The following is a 22278-nucleotide window of genomic DNA, read 5'->3' as shown; positions in this document are numbered from 1 at the left end:
TCTCTTCTTTTCTTTTCAAGGAATTATTTCAAAGAGTATGCTTGAGAGGAACTGACTGAATTTATAGTGTGCACACTAGGCTAAGATTTGATATAAAGCTGCAAACTCCCTCATCCTAAATGCTATGGCAGGCTGACAGATTGCACAATAGAAATAAGAGGTAATATTGATAGTGTTAACAACTACCTTGGGATGAATAATTACATTAATGTTAGATACTGACTGCTGAAAGACATTGTTTAGACAGCATCTGGGTGGTAAACTGTATTTGAAAAGGGAGACCAATATCTCAGCTGTGACTTCTCAAATTTCTCATTGGTTGTTATTCATTTATCTTCCATGATTAACACCCTCTACAGCCCAGAGATTTAAGTTTTTCAAAGCTGTGCTTTTCTACCCATATACACAAAGGTCAATGGTTGCTAGATTACTTAGCATGTTTGGTGAGGAGAGTTTAACATCTGGTAACCTGAAGTGTTCAGGGTACTTGTTCTGATAAACTACATTAGTCTGACTGGCACCTTGACAACTCTGCTAGAAACATGAGAATAGTACATGACTCAGAAAAGACCATGAAAATACAAGATACAAAGATAGTATTGATTTCCACTATTCCAGTAACTAAAACCTGTGTTACAAAGCTCTAAAAATCAAAAGGAGCTATAAAAATGCAAAGAAAAACTGACACGAGAAAAGAAAACCAAAACACCTAGATTGTCTGTACATGTAGAGAACATCCCAGTGCAACCTGGAAATCAATTGTATTTCTCTTTTATTTTAGACAGAAATGTTATTGAAGATGAAAAGCCTAATGAAAAGAAATAAAAAACAAATCCCAGTACATCTGGGAATACTTCGGTGCTTTATTCCATTGCAATGAATGTATTATTGTCTCCCACCTCTATTAGGGTATTTCCCTCTTTGAAACCTTCCATTTATAACAGACAGTCTCCTTTTTCAGAGCTTCTCACTTTTGCATTCCAAGTAGCTAGTATACATCCACCAAAACAGGAAGACAGCGAAAGAAAGAATGCTAGTCAACTAGAAGGATTAGGACGCTTCTCACACACTGGTGTTTCCAAAACTCAGGAGAAAAACAAAATATTTGCCATGCATCTAATAGTTCAAATATCCCTTTCCATGCAAATGGTTTCTTTAGAATTTGCAACTAGCAGGAAGATTGTCTTTTACAGTGGATCTATAAAATAAACATACAAACAAACAAATGTAAGCATGTCCATTAAAATTAGTGAAACTACTGAATCAGTTAATTTTACATACCTAAAAAACATACATGCTCAAGACTCTATAATAATCACCAGGAATATGGGTAACCTGATCTTTTTACTTGTATCCATGGTAAAAACAGGATGTAAATTCTTATCCTCTTTTGAATACTGAAGTACTTACATCAACTGTAAGCCATCCTTCCTCAATTGCATTTCCCCTTGGTTTGCACCATGAAAGTTACTTCATGGACTTTGAAGAGGGGCAGTGATCAGAAACTAGAAATGTGGGTGCTTCTGAGTCCATATGAAAGAAGTGAAGTGCTGCAAGTGTTTCGGAGTACAACCAGAAAGCCCACATCTTCATTCCATTTATTTCCCTGTAGCTTTCATTCGTGAACAAGCCAACTGGATACAGAAAATCACTCTCACTGTTTAATAAGATGTTTGTCTCCTGCTGACTCCTTCCACTGTATATACCTGCCACATGCATCACTCCTGTAGGCGAGTAGCTTTCCACACCTCCTTCTCTGCAAAGCTCCCTGGCCCTCAAATACACTGCTTAAAATTAGAAGTCACAGTGAGACCAGGAGCAGCTATGGCACCTGGATAGCCCCCAGCAGGGAGCTTGGCAGAGACTTAGCTGTGGAAAATAATGTTGTGGAGTTTACTACATTACAGAAACAGCTTTTACATTCTATCTCCTCTGCAGCTGTGCTTTGTAAAAGGAAAAGAAATCACTCTCCCAAACCAGGAGTGTTATAGCTCAAACCTGAGCTCCTCCTTTCTAACAATTGCTGGCTCCTATCTGTCAGCGTAAAACCCCTTTACGTCAGCAGTGTATTTTCTCTTAACCCCACTGTGAAAGAACCAGACCCACTTTAGCAAGGGCCACTTGGACAAAAGCACAGAGGTGTCAGGAGTACAGAGCCTCCAGGGGAGGTTCATCCCATACTGACAAGGATCTGAGACCTAGCGTGTGTAAAACGTGAATTGAGGCTAGTGCTGAGTACAGCCTCAAATGCCTTGATGGGTCATAGATCTCATATGGCATAATCACTGCTGGCCCTGGCTTTACTCATGAATTACAGCCAGGAGTAGACCTTTCTCCCTGTGAACATGGGCTTATTCCCCAGCTCAAAGTCTCTTGACCAAAGGCCAACAGTTTCGTTTTAAGTAGAAAGAGAATGAAACAGAAAAAATGATAACAATAACAGCTTTATGAGGAGGTGGAAAAGAACAAATACTGGGACTCCTTTTAATTAAAAGTCCAAAAATGTCTTTTAAAACCACTAAACCTGAAGCCCAGCACAGTACAGCCTCTGGAATTTCACCCTGCAATTCTGATCCGAGCTATAAGATCTCCAGGGGAATTCTAGGCTGCCCTTCTTTGCATTAATGTTCCTAAGATAACACCACAGATAATTAAGTGCATCCAGTCTGCCAAAGAAAGGGAGCATTTTGTGAAAAGCACTGAGTGCCGCCTTTCCCCCACCAATGTGGCAATAACATTATACACCACTGCCTCCAACAATTATACTTACTTATGCGTCTAGCTGCATTTTTTAGCTCTTATTGATTTTGTCTGGGCTCCATAACATCAGTATATTATGTTAAACAGTACTGAGAGGACAGGCAGGATGAGAGAAAAAGCACTTCTTCATTGATTTGACAAGGAGGCTTTACCAGAGACAATGCGTCCACTAATGCTAAATATAAAAACAAATAATCAAGGTAATTGCAAGAGAGGGAAGGTGAAAGCAAACAAGTCAGTCAATTTGTTAAAATTGATCGCAAATGAAAAACAAGAGGTTGCCCATTTAGCCACAGCATCCCTGCAGTAGGAACTTGTTCTTAATTTGCATGTGAATAGTATTACGCTCTGATTGCCTATGCTCAGGTCAGCCAGGAAAAGCTGAAATCAGTTGTAACTAACAGACATTTATCACAGTCAGCTGTTATTAATGGCTTGCCAGATGTTGCTAGCAGAGCTTGCGCTGCAGAAGACTCTGGTAATAAATACTTTATCACAGAGAAGATACAGTGCATGCTGTGTGCTGGGGACAGTTGTGTGGCACATCAGGACATTGGCTCAGAGCTCAGCCTGCAAGTTGCAGGTTCTTCTGATCCTGCACCAGTTAATACCACTGTACTGTTATTATACATTTCCTGGCTTTTTCTGAAGGTCTATGTGTCACATTATCTCTATTTTTATATTACTGGAGTTACTATACCGCCCTTATCCAGGCCTCCTTCTCAATAGTTAAATTCTATCTGCTCCTTCCTTGGACCCCACCCACCAAAATATGCTGGCTATGGTTGGGAGATACACTGCTTTTTTCACCCTCTTTTCAAGCTGCTGATTACTTCAGTTTCCTCTGGGAATGCTGATCTCACTGCTCTTTGGGCTTCAGAGGAAAGCAGTAAGCTGGGGGCTATCTCCCGTCTGCTTGACAGACACAGACATCAGGCAGAAGGAAATGCTTGCTCTGCTGCTGCTCCCTGTTGCCTACTTGGGGAAGAACCTTAAAAAAAGATCTAACACAGCTTCATGTACCAGCTTTCCAGAGTAAAATACCAGCTGTGCAAGCTGGAGGAGGAGTAACAGCACCAAAATAAAGGGTTTAGTCACCATTTCAGAGCTCAGTATCTGACAGGAAAAAAATTGTTTGTATACAGATGAGAAAGAGGTCCCTGTGCATCTCCCCCACTCTTCCTGAATGCATACTCATTGCTTTGTATTCCAAGTATCTCAGGTCTTCATTATTCATTTCACACATGACTCCCACACATTTGGTGTAGATGGAAATAAATACGCATTGATTAACACAAATAAGGTCCGTACTGGGATATATGGGAGTTGTGAAAGACAGAGACAAGCTCAAAATCTTAATCCAACCCTCATAAAAGTTATAATAATAATGATAAAACTTTCAAAAATGACAAGGTCTCGGTACACTGGCAGATTTTTCACTTTTCTGCCCACACAATATGTCTGGATAACTCTCAGCTAGACTGACCCTTCCACAGTTATTTTTTCAAAGGACTTTTCTTCCGAAGCTTCTCTTTAAGCATTACCCTAAATATGCCTGAAAATCAGATTGACGCAGAGGTTATGAGGTGTTTTTATTGTAAATGGCTTATTTACTGAACAAATGATGTTTTAATTATTCTAGCTTAAAATTGCTACATATGGGTTGAAACTGGCTAAATATTTTTCAACTACTTTTTTAAACTTTTTTCCCAAGGAGTGAAGTATGGATATCATATGTAGAATCATTACTATACTTGTGGATTAGATCAGTAGAGAAATGGTACTGGGATTCCCAAGAAGTTAGGTTCCCAAGAATACCTTCCTTATTTCTTCTTGACCCTACCTCTCTCCCAGCACCTGTGGTAGGCACCAGGCAGAAAGGACAACCCAGGTTCAAAACCTGTCTCTGCCTCACTCAAAAACAAATCCAAAACTTCTCACCCCATGTAGTGCTTATGTCTGTGTGAAAAAAAAGGGAAATGCTTCATGGATGGCACCTGCCTTTTCTCCTCCTTGCCCTGTGTGTCTTCTCATTTTTCTGAACATTCAGTTATAAATCCTAACAGTTATTATTTATAGGCAGGCATACTAATTCACCAGATCCTATTTTTAATTGCCAAATACTGTGAAAAAATATCCCTGCAAAATCAGTCTGAGGACATTATCCTTTTTTTTTTCAATTCAGCCACTGATCTAAAAGACGGTTGTGTAAAAACCATATTGTGAAGGTAAATAAGGATATTTTTCAAAACCTGAAATGAACTGATCGGATTGCTTCTGCATACTAGTCATTAAAAGGGAACTACTCTGAGATTTTGATTTTTGCCAACAAGTGCTTTGTGTCCATCTTGTTCACTGCTGGCTAATTACCACCTTTGCAGACAATCTACATGGTTAGATCTCCTTGGAAACTAGCAAGGCTAGGAAAAAAGTAAGTCTAGGACTCTGTATTTGAACTCAGAGATCATTTTAGTGCAGTGAAGTAAGGCCCAATCGCCTTCGATGTTACCCAGTTACGATATTTTCATGAGCAAGAAAATGATCCAATCAGTATAGAAATAAAATATTTCTTAGCATCTGTACATTTCTTACGAACCCCTCGTTTACCTTTCCCATACATTCGTGTCCTCTGGTGTTCCCACACTGGCACTCATAGCAGGACAACAGAATTGGACTTCTGGGGAAGGGCCTTTAAAGCCTTTTTTATTTCATTAAAAATTAATCCATACATACTTCCCCCACTTAACATGCTCTTCTCTGAAAGTCCTCCCTTGTGCCTACTGTCACTACAAAGGCACTGATCACATCCTTCAGGTCAGCCAGCTGGACTCTCCTGGTGCTTGAGCTGCTGGGGGAACTCCCAGTGGGCAGCTAAACTATTGCCTCCCTCCTGGCAAAATGTTACCCTTCTGCCACTGGCCTCAGCCTCACAAATGGGCTTTGAGTTAGCTCTAAACAGAAGAAACCAGCTAATTTGTTTGTAAATGTTCTGCTCATTTTATGCGCAGAAAACATCTCTGAAGCAGCCAAGCTCTATTTTTACCATCTCACTTTTCCATTTAATTTTTCTTTTGGAGATGCCAGAAGTGTGTTCTTGTTACCAATCTATTCATTTATTAAAAGCTCTCTTCCATGGGCTCAATACTTTTGTTTACTGCATGGAAGCTCCTTTCCCTTAAAAAGGTCAGCTTCTTTATCTACTATTTCTTTAAGTGTGTCCAGCTACATGTACCTGACTACAAAAGACAGAATTCACATTTTATTCCAACGTAGTGCTTCATGTAGTAGGACTAACAAGAGCAACGTGTATTTCTGATGTCTATGAGCAAATCCCTGAAAGAAAGCTCGTATATTTCATAGGCAGAATTTTTCCTTATACAAATCAGGGAATGTGTGAAAAGCAGAACTACTCTTTTTCTCTCAAGAGATCTGAAAGGTATGAAAGCTTTGAATTATTTGTGTCAAACAGAGCTTTGCTGTCTCCAGTGAAGATAGATGGGCTTTATTAGCAGAAGGCTAATGTACCATCTAAGATGTCCAGTGTTAAAAAAAATAATATTGGTTCAGCCCATTCTAGAAAGACTCATGCATTCTCTGGAAAGAAAATTTAAATCCAGTTTGATTTTTCTATTAAATTCTGAATTCAGCCATCCAGAATCAAATGCTGTTAAGGTTCCTTAACAGATTTACAGAAACTGGATGAAGTGATCCAGCCAGCTGGGATTGCAGGAGAACCCAGCACTGTCAACTCATTCTGTTTGTTCAGGAAGGTTCAATTTACTCGCAAAGTACATCATTTTTAAGAGAGGAAACAGATGATCTAATGACTTATGCATAGAAGCATAAGTCCCTGGTGAGGGATGGGTAGTTTTCAGTCAAACTGGAAGAAAATTAATATGAAAAACTAAGAGCAAATCAAAAAGTTCTTAATTCTTTAAAGTACCTTTTTTTAAAACAAAATAAGAGGAGGAAAAACAAACAAAAATTAAAATTAAAATTAAAAAAAACAAAAACAAAAACAGAAACAAAAATATAGCAAAGCCTTTCCTAACCCAAAACAGGCATTCAAAATCTTCCATATAATCCCCCCGTCTTGAGGTTATTTATTTAATCCTTTTAAACAGCCTTACTTTTTGCCTAAAGCAAGGTAAAATGTTACTGTGAAAAAGGAGTGAAAATCTGAATTCTAAAACTGTTTCTGAAATGTTTTTCACTTAAGTATTTCAGACACAAAATATTGTATTTTTGAAACTCTGAAATTAAATATCTTTCCAATCATAAAATATTTTGTAAAATCCCATTGGCCAAATTAAATTCAACTTACAAAATATTTCAGGACTTATGGTTCCTTTTTGCTACATATTACCATGTAGAAAAGAAATAGCAATTATAGCAGTTATGACAATTTCACACCAACTTCTTTGATTCCTTTTTCAAACAAGTTTATAGACCTTTGTACTTTATTACGTAGCTTAAATCAAATAAAATAGTAAATGGTAGTTTAGGCACCACAGAACTATTATTCCAACACAAAAAATTGCTATTTGTTGACATGGAAACATCATTTTTTGTGTTTTTGACTTGTATTTTCAGTCATGTTGGGTCTGAGATTGTAGCCTGAATGTATTTTTTAACAAATTCATATGTAAATGGGTAAAAAATCCCGTAGAGCTGATGCACAACAGCAATTGCATGTGGCTTTTCTTTCAAAATAAACAAAGCTAAGAAAAGTCTCAACTCAAATCAAACATACCTTCATTCAATCTTTTGTTCTGATTCAACTAAATAACTTAAAATAAAATAAAAAAAAGGTATGTTGTTGAGTCGGATTTAGTTTTTGTACTCAATTTTCTTTGTAGGCAAAGCCACCAACTCCAATCTAAACTAATCTTGCTGAACATGGAAGTTTTCTATTAAACATGGGGATCAGGCAGATGCAACCTGTGGCTGCGCTCTTACTGCATGAAAACAAAAGTGTGCATCCCTTTTGCCTGCACAAAGGGAAGGAGCAATGTTTTTGAAGTTAGTTCACAATGAGATTGTAGGAAATAGTTACTTGAAAAAAATGAATGACTGAGAAAGGGTATTTGAGAAAGCAATTTCATACATGAGAAAAAAAATAAATAAATCCCTCCCATACAAATTTTTTGGCATCTGATAACATGGTTAATTCAGTCTGTTTTCATGACTCTGGCAAGAATTTAGTACTTCTGAGACCTCCATTCACTGTCAAAAATTGCTATGCTTACCTTTCAGAATCTAACTGATGACCTAAAAGAAATCTGAAAACCTAAATACGAGCCAGAGTTTCAAAGGCGATTGGGAAGAGGCCAGACAGAGCAAGGGATATGGCTCATTTCCATAGAAAACATTTCTGAAGTTCTATTCTGCACACACTGATTCTAGGTTATCAAAACACTACAACCTGAAACTAAACTTTTATCCAGTTGAAATTATGAAGTTTTCTAAGAAAACTACTTTTTTAGTGTCTTTTTAAGTATTGCTTCCAGTCCTATTTCTCAGTTGTTTCTTCTCTGCAGACTATAAACTGCACAAAGTAGAAATGGGAAGTCAATCGCAAGAAACTAGGTCTTTGTGTGTCACTGATACTTCACCAGAGAAAGACGATGCAGGCAGTGATGGCTTTATTATTTGGGTTACAGAAAGTACATTGAGCCCTGGTACCAACTGCAGTAAGAAACGGAAAGAACACGGCAACTGTTCAGATAAATTGAGTGACTGCAAGAGTGGCAAGTACCCAAGACATTTTTTATGAGGCAACGCTTGGATGCAAGAGTTTGGGTTTGTATGTTAGACCATATGAAAAACATCACTCATCTAAACCAACAGATAACCAACAAATAACCAAATCACCACCATGAGAAAGCTGCAGTTGCAAAGAGCTTGTGAGAATGATCTTAGTAATTATTTTTCTTAAGTGTGCAATAAAACTAAATTAAAATCCTGCCTGACTTTTTAAGGAAGGAGCGCCTTCCTGTTATGAAGCACGTTGCCTAGAAGCAAAAGCCACTTAAGTCTTCCCTTGCCTGCAGAGAAGTTATTGAGAAAGAAATCTTTATTACCAAATAAAAAGCAAAATACCTTCCTGTCTGTTTCACTTTTTTCCCATCTTTCCACTTCTTCTGTATCTTCATGAAACAGTAACAGCAGAAGGAAAACCAATAAACTCTTATGCAATGTCTGTGACCTGGGGGCAGCCTGTTTGGGGTACAGCTGGATGTAAAATGAGAGGAGAAAGAAAAGATTATTTAAGGAAGGAAGTGTATAACATGTTTTCATTCTTCTTTTGAAAACTGAGGGACAAGAGAAGGAATCAGTTATCTGCACTTCAAAGACACTCTGTTCTCTGCAGTCTGTATTTCTCGGAGAAGCAGAAGTTGCAAGTGACAGTTGTTCTAGCACAAGCACCTCATCTTTACTAATGGCTTTCAGGATGCTCTCCCAAAGCCTGGCTTCCCCAGAATGATGCTGGTAGGCAAAATCAGTGGCAAAATAGCAGTCAGTCCAGTTTGTATCATAGCACACATACACATGGCCCATAGCTTGTTGTCTCCCTAGCAGAAAGTTGTCTTGACCAACTGAAATTTCACTCAGTGTAGGTGATGCTTTGCAGAGGAAAAATAAGCACTCAAATTCTTTTCAGATCCCCTATCCTTAAGGCGATCAAATCCAAAATCTGGATCAATAGTATGGTATCGTCTGCCCATTTCTGGAGGAAAGTATTATTAATTCTTGTGCTTGGTCTGAAGGCTTACTTCATTGCGTAAGTTATTTACTTCACTGGTCTGGTACAGCATAGCAATTGAATCAAATTCTTTCTTTCTGACAAAAAATTTCTTCTTCATTCTTCCTATACCTTATATTTATGGTAGCTCATTGATCAAAGCAGAATAAGCTGTCAGGGTATGTCTGTGCAGCAGTCAAGATGGTTCCAACACCTGCCCAAGAAACTGTATGAATATTCAGGTACAGAGTTGTTTCATGGTTGCTCAGCAGTGCAGGCAAAAATTGTATCTGACTGTCCCAGGGATGAAGATGTGAGTAAAGCCACCCTTACCTCAGGAAGAGGAAGAGGAAAGAACATTGTCTCCAAAAGCTGGGAGAGGGAAGTTTTGGCTTCTCCTGTCAGCGGGAAAGTGGGAAAACTGATGGCAGCAACTCCTTTTCCAAGACTCTCTTTATCTGCACTCCAATAACCTAGCTGGACAAATAGACATTGAGCAGAGCAACAACTACATGATTTCTAAACTTTTCACATACATGGAATAGGCACTAGACCCATTACCATCCTGTCTACACCCACAATGATAAATAAAACCAGGTCAGAAATTGTTCTGCAGCTTTGAAAGCAAGAGGTACAGACTATCCATAGCATGCTGGATCTTTCTTTCTCCCTTTCTTAAAAATGAGAGTGATGTTTCCTTTTTTCCAGTCACCAGAGGCTTCACTTGACAGCCATGACTTTTTGAATACGTTGGAGAGTGAGTTGGCTTGGCAACTACATCCACCATATCACATCCATAGGCTTGTAGGCTGGACAGGACAGCCATGCTCCTACTTACACTTAAGTTTGCAGGAGCAACCAAGAGAAGTCTGCAGATATTAGTGACATTACAGGTGCGGAATGAAATGAGTCAGAATTATGCATACAAAATGTTCAGCTGATCAGTTAATTTTTATTTCTAGAATTTTCAGTTGGGAAAATTTTAACAGAAAAAAAAGATCATGAGAAGAAGGAACTAATTCTCCTCATCTCTGCTCACAAAACTTGAGGATGTTCTTTTTCAGCATAATCAGGAAAAAAACGTGGAGAAAACAGAATTTAATCAGCCCTTACAGAAACTCCCAGGAAGGCAGAGCAGTAAGTCAACAGCCAAGATGCAAAAGAGAAGCTGTAGTTAAGATGGTGCAAGATTCTTCCCAGAGGTGTACCGGTAAAACCAAGGAGCAATGGGCACAAGTTTCAGTAAGGAAAATTCCAATGGAACATAAAGAAAAAAATTTTTCCCAATACTGAGACAAGGCCCAGAGAGGCTGTGGAAACTCCCATCCTTGGCCCTGAGAACTATGATCCACATTTGACGTTGATCCTATGTTGGGCAGACTCTGTTAGTCAAGGTCTTACCCAAAATATTCTATGATTTTAAGCAGTTTTGATTTTTTTTATCCAACTTCCAGCAGTTAGAACATGTGAACGCAGTTTTAAACTGGTAATATTCAGGTCAGTATACTTTCTCCTGTTCCTGGTACACCTACAGAAATAAAACTGACTTCTTGGTAAATGTCTAAAGAATTGCTGAAACAGGACAGTAAAAATCTTGGCATTAGTACCTGTCATAGTAAATGGCAGAAATACCTGGAGCTGAGTAACTACAAAAAAGAAATCTCTCAAGGGGCACGTCAGACAATGACATTTTACAGTAATTCAGGGAGACATGCATCTGATGCAGAGGTATCAGAAGGGAAGCATGTGGCCAGCATTAGCAGCTATTAAGGCCTGTCAGCACTGAGAATCATTAATGATCCCTATTATCTCTACTACAGCAGCTGTCACTACCTTTACCCCATGCAGTAGAAATTATACAAGTTCTCACGATGTATGGTGGCATGATTCAGGGAGGGACACCTACATTCTCTATGCCACTGACCTTGCTTAACTTCTTGCAGCAGCTTTTCCAAGTGCACAAATGCTTTCTTTCTCACCTTCTTTAAAGAAATACAGCATCTGAGGTGGTCATTTCTGTATTGGCTGTAGATAGGACAACACGATCGCAAGAGAAAATGAGGTCTGATTTTTTCCAAATAGATCGTGTATTCCTCTGACGTTTTTGTATGTTACTATGAACATTTGCATGCCAGAGTCCTTGACTTCAATGCCAGTCTTTACACTTACTGTGACTGGTCATCTTGATTTCTGATAGCCTTCCATTACTTGCACTTCACTTGTTACACAAATGGGAAGGGTGAGCATGAAGAGATATTGAACACTAGATAAAGACAATAGATTGTCTGCCACGTAGGATCAGAGGAATTCATAAGTTGAACATACAGTTTACAACAAAGATGACTTGTACCATCAAGGGGAATTTGATGAATAAGGGCATAGCACAAGCCATAGAACATGTGCAATATCAGCAATAGCCCACAAACATACTGAGTCTTCTCTAAAGAACAGTATCTAGACAGCACTGAATTGGGATCCCAAAAAAGGCTCTGGACATTATTGCCACAAATGTAAGTGGGTCAGTGGTGAGAATATATGCTGAAGTCAAACACAGTTAGGTTAATTTGTGTAGATCATAGAAAGGCCTGAGCTGTTAGGGGCCCACGGGGATCATCAAGTCCAACTTCTGGCTCCACACAGGACCACCCAAAATCCAAACCTTCTGTCTGAGATATTCTCCAAACTCGCCTTGAGTTCTGGCAGCTTGGGGCCATGATCACTGCCCACAGGGAAACTTTACATGCTTTTAGATTTTCTAAAAGTCAAATGTCTGGTAAAAGTCATGTATAACTAGAGTAATCAGAGAGGAGCAAAGATATGTAACAGCAAAGTCTCCTTATTCTAGAAACCTATTTTTGATGCCAGATATTTACACAAGCACTCAGGTAGTAAACAAGTTTCATATTCTAGTTCAAGATTCTCCATTTAATGAAAGGCAGAAAATGATGATAATTAGCTATCTCCAGACATTTTTTCAGATTCAAAGTCTGTAGCCTTCTTACACTTCTCCACACATATAATACAGCCTAGATTGCTTGCCTCACTTGTGCTGCAAATGAATCTACATGGAGCAAAGCAGATGTAAAAACAGCATACTGGAGCCTTTAGTGGTAAATTCTGTGTTGAAATTAGTTAAAATCCAAAACAAAATCTACAAGGTCAAATGCTTACCAACAATGGAGTCATGTTTTGTTTTTTTAATTTACGTATCAGCATCATTTTCTATCCTCTGTTTTCAAAGGGCCAAGAATCAGAACTTAATGAAGATGTTTGTACTGCACAGAGACAAAATGTTACCTAGATTGATTTTTTTCTTTGTAACTGTATAGGCTTAAAAGAAATAAAAATAGTAGAAACTATTTTTATTGGATTAGATAAGAAGGTAATAATGAAGCAGGTAGCATGAAAAAGCAAGGCATCATTCTTATATCCACTTTCCTAATCATAAATGTATTTCAATTTGCATTTCTTTTCTAGTGGAAACTGCAGCTGAAATAAATTTAAATCACATTCGTTTTCTCTGAATTTATATTTATGATTCTGTGGGAGCAAATAAGTAATTTGGTACTTGAAGAAATTTGACAAGTCAGTGTTTATTGAATGCTTCTACATTTCCAAATGAGAACTAGACAATGTTCCCACTGAATGAGTAGGCAGAGTCTTTCATTGATTTCAACAGTGAAAGACCAGATCCTAATTTCTCTCATTTTCAGAGGAAAATCTGCATTTTGTGATAATGACTGCTTACAATTGTTAGATGATCACCAAAAGCTCCTCTTTCTTTTTCTGTAAATAAGACTCTTTCTTCTCATATAGAATGATAATACACAGTTTCTCACAGTACAGGTTACCTGGTCTCACTGAGAGGGATATGGGCCAAGTTAATCAAACAAGCAAATCCTCCTCTATTCTCAGAGTATCTGTTCTTGTGCCCTCAGTGCTCATTAGAGTGAGATTCTACAAAGCTCTGAAACAGTGGATAAAACAAGCCAGAGTTCAGGCAAAGCGTTTCAAAAGCTCCCTGTCTGCTTCCTCTGTCTGACTTCTCTTCGCATCTTACACAAAAAAAAGAAACAAAAAAACTTTGAACATTGCAGAAAATCTCTTGTACTGTGCAGTACAATGAATTCTTCCCCTGATGTCAAAGACCAACAACCTTCCAGAGGTAGTGGGGAACAGAAATATCCACCTGGTATTATCAAATATTCCATAAGTGAGTTCAGTGTCAGGAAAGTTGATGATCACAATAAATAAAAGGTGACTGCTAAAGACAGTTCACAAAAGGACGGGCTTGGACCTTACCCATGCAAACATCTGCTTAATCTAAAAGCTGCACTCATCCTAACAGGAAAGTGGGGAACAACCTGCAGACAGAAATTGCAGTTAAGCACTGGCACAGGCTGCCCAGAGAGGTGGTGGAGACCCCATCCCTGGAGATTTTCGAGAACCTTGTAGGTGTGGCACTGAAGGACATGGGCAGTGGGCATGGCGGGGGTGAGGTGACAGCTGGGCTAAGTGACCATAAAGGTCATTTCCAACCTTAACAATTCTATGAAATAACAGGCAAAACTACACCTGTACAACATTTGTATTTGTATGATAAATGCCATGAGAGCAATCAGTAGGTTACAACTGATTTTTTGAAATTAGTCATATTTTAATAAATTTGCACACAAATCCTTCACAACTGTGTTAGAAGAGAAAATCAATTCACTAATTGTAGTGAAACTTTCGCTGAATTCCCTGCATCAGATTCTATTTAAAAAGGGTCAAGTTACAATTTGCAGTATTCTGTGTTAAAACACCAGATTATTTTGTAGTTCATCCTCTAATACGGTGTACCGCCAAAGCAGGCTAAGATATGACTTGGACAAATATGTCCTTTGCATACCTCCATTTGGTTTGTAATTGTACAGCACCATGACAATCTCTGAAGGGCTATCAAAATATAAAGAAATGTATTTGATTATAAAATGGTGACTTAGGGACTATAGCAACCCATTATGTTCACAACTACTTAAGGTCATGAGAGCAGAAGCATAGCTCATAGTTTATTGTTGATACTGGATTCATGTCTTTCCCCAGAATCTAAATAAAAATATGTGCTTGGAGACATTGAATTGTGTCTTTCTAAGTCTGTCCTAAAATTCACAAGATTGGAGCACTATGATTGGTTGCATTTTTACTAGAAAATAAAATGTTTGATCCTGAGGGCAACCACCCTGCTGCCTGTGTGGTAAAATTCCAAAGAAAGCTGCTGCCATGGTTTTGGCCATGCATAACTGAGTATACACAGTTCCTGGCTACATTACAGGGTCATTATGTCATTACGGAACATAGTCTGTTTCCAATGAGTAGGTTGTATAGGCCTACCTTGCTTTGAAAACAAATGGGGATAAATAGTACAAGTGTGGGCTGTACCCTTCCATTTAGCTTCCATGCTAAAGAATAGACCTGGGCATATTTAATATGCTGACATAGCCAGTACATATGGCTATGATGAAGCACAAATTCAGGGACTTGTTTTGGAGAAGTTCTTTTTGTCATTCAATGGAAAATCAAGCTAGTCACAGAAATCCCATACACGAGTTATGTATTTGCCTGAAGGGCTCACTGGAACAAGTATTTTGAACAGAATATTCTAAATTGGCATGGTATTGATACCTGACCATTGCATTCAAACAAACGTAAAGTTTACTGAGAAAGGGGGAAGTGTTCAAATGTTGCTGATTTCTTCTTTTTCTGTGCAAATTAATAATGTGTATGTATTTTTGTCATGAAGAAAAACAGGGATAGTAAAAATAGCTCACAAGTGAGAGAGCTGCTATTCACTCCCCTGTTCCTGGAACCATGACAGCCATTATATAACCAAAAAGAAAATTGCATGAAATAAACAACATAAGTTAATTGGGTTGATATCAAGTAAAAATATAATTAGTCAAAGCATTTTGTGGCAAAAAGCACTATCGGTATGTGGCAGCTCCTCAGCCTCACTGCTGAACAGGGATCTGGCCATGTGCTTAAAACTTATTCCTCAAGCATTTCCATGGAAACACATAGATGCAGAGTCCTTGGATCACTTATTTCAGGAGCTATGGGTTCACTCTAAAGTGAGAGCTCAGCCCAGGTGAGTTTTGGGCAATAATTCTTATCTAGAAACCTCCCCATACTGGTATTTTGGGGTCTTATAGTATGGGCATTTGGACGAGGGAGAGTGTAAAAGGACATCTTGCATAAGAGAAAAAAAATAAAAATCTGCCTAATTTTTTCTTCTCTGGGACTGCCTGGGAGTTGAGAAATGACAGCACTGGAAACAGCCTGAAGAGTTGACAAAACGGCCAAATACCTCCAGGGAGATTACAGTGTCTGCAACTGTTAGTGAGGTGCTATACTGAAAGAGACTTAGATTAAATGCAGCCATTGGATCTGCTTGTTAAGAGCCGCCTTTTTCCACATCCACGAGGAACCAGCTCTGGTGCTGCCTCCCAAGGCTGAGGAAAATTCTCATACGTTGAACCACTTACAGTGACAGAGGCAGCCCACCACCATGTGCTGGGAGCCCAGCAGCAGTGTGCTCCTGCTACAAAACCTACAGCTGCTTGAGAAAACATGGTAGCTCTGCTTGTGGCTCAGTACATGCACTGTAAAAGGCAAGTAATGCTGGCTACGATGCACAAGGGCTTCGTCAGCACAAAGTGTTTTGAAAGCGCTGTTAAAAATTTGCAGTATGAATAGAACACGCTCCATTTCTAGTAAGTATTTCTGTAAGAAACAAACACACAAAGCAGGCTAGATGGGTGCAGTGTATGACTGGTAGCTATCCCTGATGGCTACCTCCCTTCTGAGGTCTCCTGATGACACTAATAAAATTAGTGCCTGTGTCTCTTTCCCATCTTGTTAAGGTTTTTAATAAGCCTCGCAGCTTTTGGTAAGAGATGTTTCAGTGAGAAGGCCTAGGGCATGGCTGCCTTTAGCAGCAGATATATTCTGAAATGCAACAGGGAACACCTGCATCCTATCTTTGTGCTCTAACAGGGAAGGGAAAGACAAATATTCACAATGCATTAAATCTAATGAAACACATTAAACCAGTGTTACTCACCTAACATACATCGCATTAAATTCTTAAAAATCAGAGCTTTTGTAGGCTGTTCATGAGTAGTTAAGGGGTCTGTTACTGCAGCAATGTGATAGTTCCTCTGGACTGAAATATCCTTAGGCACAATGGAGTTAAGCATAAAGCGTGAAGCCCTAACTTCAAATTTTCTGCCTTTTTCTTTAGTCTGTCTCACAAGGTTCCTTTAAGGCCTTTTTCTTGTGTTTATTTTGTCATACATTATATAGCATTAGTGATAATCCAAGTAGGCACACTGTCACCAACTGGGATAAGTTCATCCTGAACTGACTGGTTTGGGACACGATTTTAAGTGCTGCCACTACAGTCAGCCTGAATAATGCTCTCAAGACACAGTAGCAAACTAAAAAATTGACACAGGGTGGAGTGCAGTGTTTAAAATATAGAACTGTTTCCATCTTTCCATGCTACTGTCAGCCTTTGAGCCTTACTTTTAACATGGAAAAGGCTACAGGACTGAACAGAAGCTTGGCTGTCAGTAGAGCAGGCCAGGAGGTAAGACAACCAGTCTACAACCCATTTTTTTCCCTTGGTGTTTCAGTCACTCCTAAAGTCACTCCTTTATAGGGGCCTTTCTCCACAGAGATGAAGCTGCACATCTTGAAAAATCTACAGATACCATGAGATTCTACAGTCTGCCATATAATACAGCTGAGAGAGAGAAAGACCAAAACATTCCTGAAGCCGCACTGACCCATTCAGAGCAGCCCCTTCTGCAACTCCTCTCTCCATCTAGGCCTTCCCCAGCAGCTCCTCAACATTGAAAGGCTTTAAGTCTATTGCTCAGGACGGCCAAGTGGAGACCCCAAGCCTGTGACAGAGACATGGCTACTGGATCAGATAGGATCCAAAAATGAGCAAATTTGGAGTCAAGAGAAATTCTGATAGAAAGAAGCCTCAAAGTGCAGAAGGTTTTCCAATAAAAAGACAGACTTATTCTAGACCTCTTCAAGGTCCTTGGCTTCCTAAAGGAGGCCGCTCTCCTTCATAAACTCGCTTTCTTGTATATAAGCTAAACCTCATAAACTAATGAAGCTATTTATCTCAAGAGGCTGGGAAGCAAAAGGGAAAAAGACAGTTACTGTTGTTTCTGCTTTTTATATTCATATAAGACACTTAAATAGGGAACACTCTGTAGAATGATGTCATTAGAAAGGAACACTTCAATTAAAGGCCACAGGCATAACGAATTCAAATGAAATCATGTTCTGAAGTACTGTATGTTTTACGTTGCTGGGAGAAGGACACACAGTTCCCTGTCTCAGTATCAGCAAGACACTGATTTTCTGTAGAAATGCGCTTGAATTGGATTTGGTATATATTATATGAAATTCTGCCTTTCCTTCAACAGGAGTAGGACTGTCTCATTCTGGGAAAAAAGAAAAAAAAAGAAAAAAAAAGTTTGTTTTTTTAAACCTCTAAAACTTATTTAATACTTTACCCATAGCAATGCAATTCAGAGAAAAAAATAGTTCAACAATTGCTCATTTTCTCTGCTCATCTTCACGGAAACCCTCAAGCAAACTCATTTCCTCATTTATATCAGCTATCTCCCAGAAGATCTTTCTTGGTGCATAAAAAAATTCATTTATTAAACTGTAAAGGAGGGCAGAGGGATAGAAAGATTTATTTGAATACATCTTGCAGAATTTAAATATGGGTGTAGATTGGATGTCCTGATAGATAAGAAAAAAGAGCATTTGCTTTTAAAGTATTTCTAGTTAGTAATAAAATGAGGATGCTTGACATCATTTGACTTCTGCATTATGCATGTAATAGGTGAGCAAATAATGAGGACAATAATTTTATTTATTAATAGTGATATCATTTTGGCAATATGGGAAGAAGTTATGTGTTAACTTTGGGAAATAATAAGAAAAATAATGCCTGCCTTTTTCTTGTTTGTTTGCTTTTAATGGCAGCTAACGTACTGGAAGAAGACTCAATGGAGCAGGACATAGAGAGCCCTGTCACTATTCATCAGCCAAAGTTACCCAAACAAGCTAGAGAGGATCTGCCAAAAAATCTAAACAAAGAATGTGCCAAGAGAAAAATCCAGAGGTATGTTAGGAAAGATGGAAAATGCAACGTCCACCACGGGAATGTCAGAGAGACCTACCGTTACTTGACTGACATCTTCACTACTTTAGTTGATCTGAAGTGGAGGTTCAACTTGTTGATTTTTGTCATGGTTTACACAGTGACCTGGCTCTTCTTTGGAATGATCTGGTGGCTAATTGCCTACATGCGAGGAGATATGGATCATATAGGGGACAGCACGTGGACCCCATGCGTCAGCAACCTCAATGGGTTTGTCTCAGCCTTTTTATTCTCAATCGAGACAGAAACTACCATTGGGTATGGTTACCGGGTCATCACAGACAAGTGTCCCGAGGGAATTGTTCTTCTTTTAATTCAGTCTGTTTTAGGTTCTATCGTCAACGCTTTCATGGTTGGCTGCATGTTTGTGAAAATATCCCAACCCAAGAAGAGGGCAGAAACCTTGGTTTTTTCTACAAATGCAGTTATTTCCATGCGGGACGGAAAGCTATGTCTGATGTTCCGAGTAGGAGACCTTAGGAATTCACACATTGTAGAGGCATCAATACGAGCCAAGTTGATCAAATCCAAACAGACAAAGGAGGGGGAATTTATACCGCTCAACCAGACAGATATCAACGTAGGTTATTACACAGGGGATGATCGTCTCTTTTTGGTTTCACCACTGATCATCAGCCATGAAATTAACCAGCAGAGTCCTTTCTGGGAGATTTCCAAAGCCCAGTTGCCCAAAGAGGAGCTAGAAATTGTTGTAATCCTAGAAGGAATGGTGGAGGCAACAGGTAACATTTCTTATACTTTGTGTAAGGTAAATGCTTTAATATTAGAAAGGAAAATCAGTGGTTTTGCTTCAGTTTAAAGGAATCATTTCAATAGTTGATACATTTGCAAAAGGCATCAGTTATCTGGTTAGCTTCAAAATTAAAAAGGTGCCCAGTTTAATTGTCTGTTCCATCTTGCCTAATGAAATTAGTGTTGTTTCTGCTCTGTTTGGAAAATGGGATAGTTTTTCTCATTTTCTAAATTTTTCACAGCATGTCACGCAGTTATTTGTCATTCTATTGCAGGAGCCACTCAACTACTACAACCCTGTGGGATAAAATGTTTTAGAAAAAAAAATCAATTCAAAACTCTGTTTATGATTAACATGGAAGTACCATAGTTCCTGCTGCTTCCAATCACCCATGGGTAGCTGCAAAATAACTGCTTGCCACATTAAACTCCAAGCCTGTTTGGATCCAGTAAGAAATGATAATGTGATTAGTTTTCTCTTTTTTACTTCACTGTTTACCTGCTCTTGTTTTAACTTGTAACTTGGACCTTGTTTCACTTTAGTTCACAAAAATCTATCAGATTTTGTATTTCACTTATCTCTCCTACACACTGCAGAAGTGTACAGAACACTTAATGCAAGTATATATAAATAAGGCATATTTTGTCACCAAAGTCTTGTAGAGAGGTTGTTTGGTCATTAACTATAATTATACAGCAGAACATCAATAGCAGTCTATGTAGAGAAAATGCTGCTTGGAATTCACAGTAAATGGACTAGCAGGGTTTCTTCTTTGCATTAAAACTAGAATAGTAGGAGGATGTTTTGTCTAAAAATGGTGCACCTACTGCAGTCAGAGTGCTGGTATACTTGGCTTAGGAGAGATGTTTTTCCTGCTAATAACAGCATCAAATTCTGAATTGAATAAATATAAACAATACAAGGAAATGGTGATTAGAAAATGAAGAAAGGATGTGCTTGAGTAGGAGAAAATAGTGAGCAGAGAAATAGAACAACCAGATTTTCCATTTTCCCCACTATAGTAAAAGCTAGAAGAGTTTGAGGATGCAGATCACACTTCTCTGACACAAGTACAACCTTCCTAACCCTGATTCATGTTTTGCAACTGGAGTCAGGAAATAAAGAGCAGTCTCTCACCAGAACATGTGTGTGTGTTTCACACATCTATTATGTAGTGTCAGAAGAAAATTGCATTTATCACCATGTAATAAACGTGTGAGACAAAAATGAAGCAAAATATAATTCAAGGGAACTTGGCAGAGAGTCTGAAGAGGTAAATGCGCGGCTTCCACATTTTCTAGAAAGTAGGTGGCAATGAAGAGGAATCAAGGAAATGAAATGTTTAGTGTTAGTGATACATGCAGTTAGCATAGAGGTCTCAAACATCTGCATCACCTTTGGATGAAAAGATGAGGAAATTGCTGTTTGTTAGCTGAAAACATTCTGAAATTTCTGAACTGCAGCTAGATGAACTTGACATCCGAAAGAACAATGTTGGGTGGTTGTTGGGTTTTTTTTTTCAGATTTATTGAATACTATGTGTTCCAGGAAAAAAAAAAAAAAAGAGGAGGAAAAAGATTGGCAAGTAATAGTAACATTTGAGGGCTACTCGGAAAATAATGCCTCCCAATTTATTATTATGCTCCACGAAACCACAGGTGGATGTAGGTAGAATGGCAGCAGAGATTGAATTTTCCCATCAATATCCCATTAAATTTTGTAGCCATGACAGATGGCAGCAGAGGGGCAGATTGACAAAATGGCATCCGACATGGAAATTCATATGAAGGAAAGGCATGCCATTTAATTCTTCCATGTGAAAAAAATGGCACCACTGACATTCACTGACACTTTCTGAACACTTCCACACAGTAGAAGTGAGTACAGTGAGGGGTGGTGCTTTTCATCAGTGGCAACAATGGGTCACCTCCAGTGCAGATTTTTCAAGTGTGGCATGCAGGCTCTTGTTTATCACTGGCAAAAACACATAGCTAGTGGTGATGGCTGTGTTGAAAAATAGTAGATTTGTAGCTGAGAATATGCGCTATCAAACTGGGCAATTGTGCTCTTTGTAACAGTTGTTGTTTCCATGGAAATAATTAGGAGGCATTACTTTCAGAGCAATCTATGTAAATAGCATCTCACTGAAAAAAATGTAAAAGATCAGAACACAGTATACTCTGTATGTATACTTCTGCAGTACATCAAATGTAGCTTTGTTGTCTTAAGCCTTCAAGCATTTCACTTTTTAACCTTCCAATCCCTACTTCTTCTCGACCCTAGCACACTTAGGCAGCTCTCTGTTCTCTCCTTTGCTGCACTGATACTGATATATTGATCCTATCTTCTACTCAGTCATTATCATCTTCCTCCAGTGAGGGCTGTCTCTCAGACTGTTTGGGCTGACAAGGTATGTTAAAATTCTAGAATAATTCTGGAATAAGTTCATAGTAATAGAAAGACTGGATGCAACTATTTGCAAACCTACTGAAGCTGCCCAGGATAAAGGTGTAACCCTGCCACGTTTTCAGCTGCTCCATTTCATTCTGTTGGGGCCATCTCTTTAGCATGCAGCTGCATGAGGTATGAGGGGAGGGCATCATATAATACCACTTAACTGCAGCATCAAGAATAGTAATGTCATAATTACTAGTACAGTTTCTGTTTGTGTGGTAGTCCACATGCATTGGATTACTTCTGCTGAAGAGGCAGACAGACCAACATTCTACCAGAACTAGACATTTTCCTTTTTTTTTCTCAACAGATTTTTTTTTTTTTTAATTT

The 22278-nt window shown here is 38.7% G+C and overlaps 1 protein-coding gene across 1 annotated transcript in view; it reads left to right on the top strand.

The window, feature by feature from the left end:
• KCNJ6 (potassium inwardly rectifying channel subfamily J member 6) overlaps window positions 1-22278 on the top strand; it is a 159374-nt gene that overhangs the window by 99069 nt on the left and 38027 nt on the right. Inside the window, exon 3 of the mRNA XM_010723524.3 lies at window positions 18563-19483. Coding sequence (XP_010721826.1) covers window positions 18563-19483 — 921 coding nt within the window. The remainder of the gene's footprint in view (window positions 1-18562; window positions 19484-22278) is intronic.

Source organism: Meleagris gallopavo, chromosome 1 (genome assembly GCF_000146605.3).
Source record: "Meleagris gallopavo isolate NT-WF06-2002-E0010 breed Aviagen turkey brand Nicholas breeding stock chromosome 1, Turkey_5.1, whole genome shotgun sequence".
Classification (NCBI taxonomy): Eukaryota; Metazoa; Chordata; class Aves; order Galliformes; family Phasianidae; genus Meleagris; species Meleagris gallopavo.
This window is presented reverse-complemented; position numbering and strand designations above follow the sequence as displayed.